The sequence below is a fragment of the Ictalurus punctatus genome, chromosome 2 (genome assembly GCF_001660625.3).
Source record: "Ictalurus punctatus breed USDA103 chromosome 2, Coco_2.0, whole genome shotgun sequence".
In the NCBI taxonomy this organism is placed as follows: Eukaryota; Metazoa; Chordata; class Actinopteri; order Siluriformes; family Ictaluridae; genus Ictalurus; species Ictalurus punctatus.
Genome location: NC_030417.2, coordinates 15,269,841 through 15,275,585, shown reverse-complemented (window position 1 = coordinate 15,275,585; position 5,745 = coordinate 15,269,841). Strand labels below are relative to the sequence as shown.

Below are 5,745 nucleotides of genomic sequence, written 5' to 3'. Positions count from 1 at the left end.
AACAACCAGACTTTATTGCGCCTTTAAAATCAGGTCCACCTTAAACCATGCGCTTTTAAGGTCGCGTATGAATTGTAGGTTATCCTTGAAGAGTCGGAAATTGTCCCAAACGTGGCCTTTTTTTAAAACGTTTATTTGCTGTTAATAAATACGTTGGTAGTGGTGGTAGTATTAGTAATATGTCAATTCTTAAAAAGTTGAAGTTCAAAACTCGACGTTCCACCTTAAACCCTTCGCACCACATTCTCTCTCCCTCTTTCGCTCGCTCTCTCTACTGCGCGCGCCCTGCCCCTCCCCATCCGGCCAATGAATGAGGAGCGGATGCGGCGTGTCCGCTCTGATTGGCCAATCAGATCCCTCGGCTGGTTCTGTTGGGGCCCCAACGGTAAAGCTCTCATTCATCTCAGTGAGCCTCTGAAGACAGAGAGAAAGAGAGAGCGCGAGTGAGAGGCACAGACACGACTCGCTTTTCCAACGGCTTTTTTTTTTTTTTACTGCGCGGAGAAAAAAAAAAAGGAAAACAACTAGCAACAACTTATTTTGAGCCAAAAAAATAAATAAATAAAACGAGTGGGACTTAAACTATTTTCATACACGGATATTACTGGCGAGGTTTAAACCCAACACGATTGGTGTGTGAGGAGGAATTTTGTGTTAATATTTTTAACCCGAATGGTTTCGTCGCTGAAGTCGGGACAAAAACGGGGCGCTTTTTTCCCTTCAGCTTGGCGTTACTGGGTGCGCAGCCTCACGCGTGGATTTTAATCTTGTAAATTTTTTAAGGAGCGAATTTAGACCACACGGAATAGCCAGAGCGGTTCTGCACCGCTGTGTATGGATATTAACTACCAGGTTGATGAGCCGTAAACGCTGTTTTGAGACCGCTTTTGGAAGTGCAACATCGGCTGATGGAGTTAACGTTATGGAGGATCGCGTATAGGTGCGTATGCAGAAAACCTCCACTCACCGTTCACGTTTTGATGTGTGATGTGTGCTGCCCTGGGAGTGCACGCGCGTGCAACTTCTCTGCGTTGAAATGTGATCTTGTTGTTGTATATCTGCATTAGATCGAGCGGTTGGTTATTAAAGAGTCTGTCTCGTGCACAGCGCATCGATTCGCGCGAGCTGTAAAGCGTCAAAGGTGCGCAGTTTGTGCTGAAAATGGAAAGCCGTGTTGATTTAGCGCTCTTATTTCCTTTGCGAAGCAGAAGCCCGTGCGTGTGAGTGTAAAGCCACTCCGCTCCCAAACACCCCCTCCCCTCCCTTCCCCCAGCGGGCTGCCTTTCATTCATAAGTTTTTACCCCCCTCCGCCACTTCCACCTCTCTCTCTCTCTCTCTCTCTCTCTCTCTCTTTACCCCCTGCTTACACCCCTCTTCCTCCACTTCCCCCATTTCCGTCCGTTTTATCATCCTTCCACCTCTTGTAACCCCCCCCCCCCCACGCGCATACCGTCCTCTTTACCCCACTTCAACTGTTTGTCCTTTTTACCCCTTTTATCCCTCTTCCATCACTTCCATCTCATTTTTACCCCTTCTTCTTTTTCTTTCTTCCTATAATTCTAGCCCAGCCTTTACCCCCTTCGCCCGACCCCTTTAAAAAAAATCCACTACTTCCCATTCTTTAATATATTTGACCTCTTTTTTTTTCCTTTACACCAAATTTCTTTAACCACCCCATGTATATTGCACACTTTTTACCACCTGTTTATGCCTCATGACCCCCTTTCTGTCCTTCCCAAGTCTTTCCACTCATCCTAGAAACCAGGGTTTTTTTTTTTCTTTTCTGTCTTGTTTTTTTTCCTCCCAGGGGCTTGGGCATTTCTCTGTCCTGCAACATACCATCTCCAAAACCCCATCACGAGTAACACAGCCACTAAAAACAAAAGTTTATAGATAACCTATTAGCCTCGGTTTTATTCCTCCTCCCTTCCTTTCCTGACCCAGCTAAGGAAAACAGGAAGGAAAAGGTACGGGAAATGTGAAAAATCCGGAATATTTGAGGGGTTTCCCTTTGCATTACGTGCAACAAACAACTTTTTTCCTCTGTCATATCTTAAAGCTCGGGTTCATGTCGGTGCGTCAACGTCCCAGGCCGTAAACTTTTCTCTGCATTGTTGCTGATCTGCATGTCAATGTTGGCCAGCCATACACATGCAGATCGGGGGGGACGGGGAGAGTTATTGAGCTCTGTCCAACATCTCGTTAATAGTCAACCCAGTCCGATGGCCCCAAAGAGCCCAAGTGTGTCGGATTGGATGTTTCAGAACAGTTTAAAGCAAACTTTTTTTTTTTAAAGCAGCAGCAATTGCTAGAGGAAGCGGATTTGTGAACGTGTGAGGGTTTTAAGGACACGTCTCTATCTCGGACACACACAGTCTCTCTCTTGGTCTCTTAACCAGCTGCTTTATGAGACTGGAAAACCAATTCACACGTTCATGTATTTGAATACAGCTTGAATACAGCCCTCATCTGTCTCTCTTACCAGCCCTCGCTTTTTTTTATAGCCCTGGTTGTAAAAGGTTACTTCCTCTTGGCTCAGGCCAATAAAAAGCTGCATGTAGGAGCGGGCAGTCCAGCCAAATGATATGACTATCATTTGATAAAATTGCAGATCGCTGTAATATGCTAAGATTATTGCAGCTCAACTCACTTTGTCCTGTGTTCAGATCGTTACAGTGACATGCAGCTGATTGGAATCAACTTGCTTTTTTTTTTTCATAATGTTTTTTGTTTTCTAACAAGAATTTCTAGAATGGTTGTCTAACTCATTCCAATTGTTTGTCTGCTCGTTCGGATTGTTTGTCTGATTGTTTGTCTCGAACTGCTTGCAAGAGCAATTCGATTTCGGTTAAAAATAAAACAAATCGCGAGGTATTTTATAATGGAAGATTTGTTAGTATGAAACAATTTTGTGGTGTACTTTCAATCTCATGATCTCGATACTGAAAGGTCATATCCTTCATCCCAGTGGTTTGTATTGCCTTAGGCTTGATGTACTTTTTCTTTTTGTCTCTCTCTCTCTGTCTGTCTGGCAGGTTCTCCAATGTTCCCGGACTGCACCGCTTCACAGGAAGTCGTTGATTCGGTCAGATGGATCGCGGAGGCCACGTGGGCGCCGTTCTCTCTCTGGATCAGATTCGCTCCATACGTTCCAAGAACGAGTACACAGAAGGCCCCGTGACGTCAACGGCGTCATCGCCATCGTCTGCAACGTCGACGCGGCAACCATCATCACCGTCGTGGCGCCCGTCGCCGCCTCCCCGGACATTGAAGCACGAGAGGACTCACGAGGTCATCGTGGTCAACGTCAACAACAACAATTACGGAAACGGCAGCACCGGCGGCGGCTTCTCTCCTTCCTCAGGAAGCTCGCCACCTTTTCGCCATGTGGTTAGGACGCAGCCCAAATCTCAGACGGCGCCCTTGCGTCCTCTGTTCCCTCCCTCAGACACTCTGTTGATGTCGAAGCAGGCGAAATCGAAGGGCGAGTCGTTGTTATCGTCGTCCTCGTCGTCCTCGTCATCCTCGTCGCACCAACTGATCTGCGAGAGCTGCGGAAAGTGTAAATGCATGGAGTGCACTTCGCCGCGACCCCTTCCTTCGCGGATGGTGTGCGATGGCCAGTGCGTGTGCTCGGCCGAGAGCGTGCTGGAGCACGGCACGTGCATGTGCCTCGTCAAGGGCCTTTTCTACCACTGCTCAAGTGAGGGTGGAGACGATGCTGGCGACTCGTGCGCTGACCGACCGTGCTCACTGTCGCGCCCCCGCTGCCCAGCGCGCTTCCTCTGCATGGCCCTCATGGCACCCATCTTCCCTTGCCTGCTCTGCTACCCTCCCTGCAAAGGGTGCCTAAAAGTGTGCCAGGTCTGCCACGACCGCCTGCACCGACCCGGCTGTCGCTGCAAGAACTCAAATGCCGTCTACTGCTGGAGGGACGGGCAGGGGCACGCGCTCACACCAGGCAAACCAACCTGAGCGGGACCGGACACACAAACGAGACACTAACAAACCCAGAGCCGAAAACACAGGCACTAACACACACAGGATTTAAGGACTTCTTATTTTTTGGCCCTATTCGGCTTCCATACTCAAGCTAAAACACGCAGAGCTGAATATGTGCTAACACACACCGCAGGGAGTCCAAATCCACGCTAATAAACACACTGAGGTCTGTCAGGCATGTGCCGGTAATTAGTTATGCAACGTTAAGTAATTCAATATTGTTATAGTGGATGCTTTGAAATATCATCAGTGCCACTGTGGTGTGAGGGACAGCTGTGTCCTCATCTTTTCCAGCATGGGCAATCCATTAATTCTCCAGTGTGCATTGCGTTAATATCAAAAACTGTGCTAAAATGTTGTCGTATTGCAACGGCACATGCCTAAAAAGCGCTAACATACAGTGCGGGATGCAGAGTCCCAGGACACACAACACCGATCTGGGAGGAAGAGGGCAGACAACGATATCCTGAGTATGCTCTAAATAAGCCCCGCCTGTTTCTCACCGATCTGCTGCTAGGAGGATGGAGAATGGAAAAAAACGCAAAACCACTCGTTTATTATCTGCCACTTGGCAGGTGTTTTTTTGTTTGTTTGTTTGTTTTTAAAAAAAATAATAAACAAAACCAGTGTTTGCCTTAAACTGACTGCGGGTCTGCTCAGCTACTTGATAAAGAGACAAGGTGGAAAAAGGAAAAAAACAGACAGAAGAAGAAAATTTTTAAGAGACAAACCGAACCGAATCTGTGAAGGACTGTCCGGCCAGCCCATAATACTGTAGCTGTTCCCAGATCGCCGTAGCAACCTGGTATTGTTCCCACACAGAGGGCTTCCCGTGCCTTCCCGCGGGTCTTCTCCGTGGAAACGACCCCACCGTCTGGTAGTGTTTCCGGACAGGCAGACGGGCGGACGTTCAAACACACACACACACACACACACACACACACACTCCGTGGCATTCTGACATTCTGGTTTTCTTTGTTGTTTGTTGTTTTTATTGTTTTGTTTTCTCTCCCCTTTTCTCATATTTTTGTAAAAAAAAAAAAAATTGTTTGTTCAAATCCATCAGAGGAATCCTGGCTATTTTTTAAAAAGTTGCAAAAAAGAAAATGTGTGTTTTTAAAAAAAAAAAAAAACATTTGTTTTTGTCATTGTAAAAAAAAATATTTATTAAGTGAAGCTCTATTATTTTATGATATTTATTGCGAAACAAAGACAGTCTTAGATTTACTCATGTCTGAATATAACAGAAATATCAATACTGAGAAATTAAAGGGTGACACAAACGTTATGTTAACTTTACTGCAGAAATATATGAATTAACTAATAACACATCGCCTCCTGTCTTTATTTATATTTGAGTATCTCTCTTTCTCACTGCACATGCACATGTTGTCTTCCTCAAAACTTAATTAAAAAGTCATGAAAACTAGATCAACACAACTTCTCTCTCTCTCTCACACACACACACACACACGCATTGTTTATTCTCTATCCATCCATCTCACAAAATGTCCCAGTGTTTCCATTTCTCTTCTGTCACTTATCCGTTCTCTTTCTGTCTTAGTCTCACTTCTTTCTTTCTTATGTGTCTGTTTCTCTCTTAATTTCCTTTCCTTTCTTTCATTATTTCTGTCTTTCCATTTATCTATGTGTTGGTTTTATATCCTGCTGGTGTCCCAAACATAGGAGTGTCTCACAGGTATTTAGACATTGTGCTGGTCCATAAAAAATCTGCAGCTTTT

At 45.6% G+C, this 5,745-nt stretch overlaps 1 protein-coding gene across 1 annotated transcript; it reads left to right on the top strand.

Annotated features, from left to right (window-relative positions):
• The first annotated feature begins 409 nt into the window (after positions 1–409).
• spry1 (sprouty homolog 1, antagonist of FGF signaling (Drosophila)) lies at positions 410–5,332 on the top strand. Its single transcript, XM_017450611.2, has 2 exons — positions 410–940; positions 3,037–5,332. The coding sequence occupies exon 2, from the start codon at positions 3,092–3,094 to the stop codon at positions 3,974–3,976; it is 885 nt and encodes a 294-aa protein (XP_017306100.1). The 5' UTR covers positions 410–940; positions 3,037–3,091; the 3' UTR covers positions 3,977–5,332.
• The last annotated feature ends 413 nt before the right edge of the window (positions 5,333–5,745 follow it).

Bases quoted from the DNA above. Each gene is read 5' to 3' on its own strand.
- spry1 (XM_017450611.2), top strand. From the start codon at position 3,092: ATGGATCGCGGAGGCCACGTGGGCGCCGTTCTCTCTCTGGATCAGATT.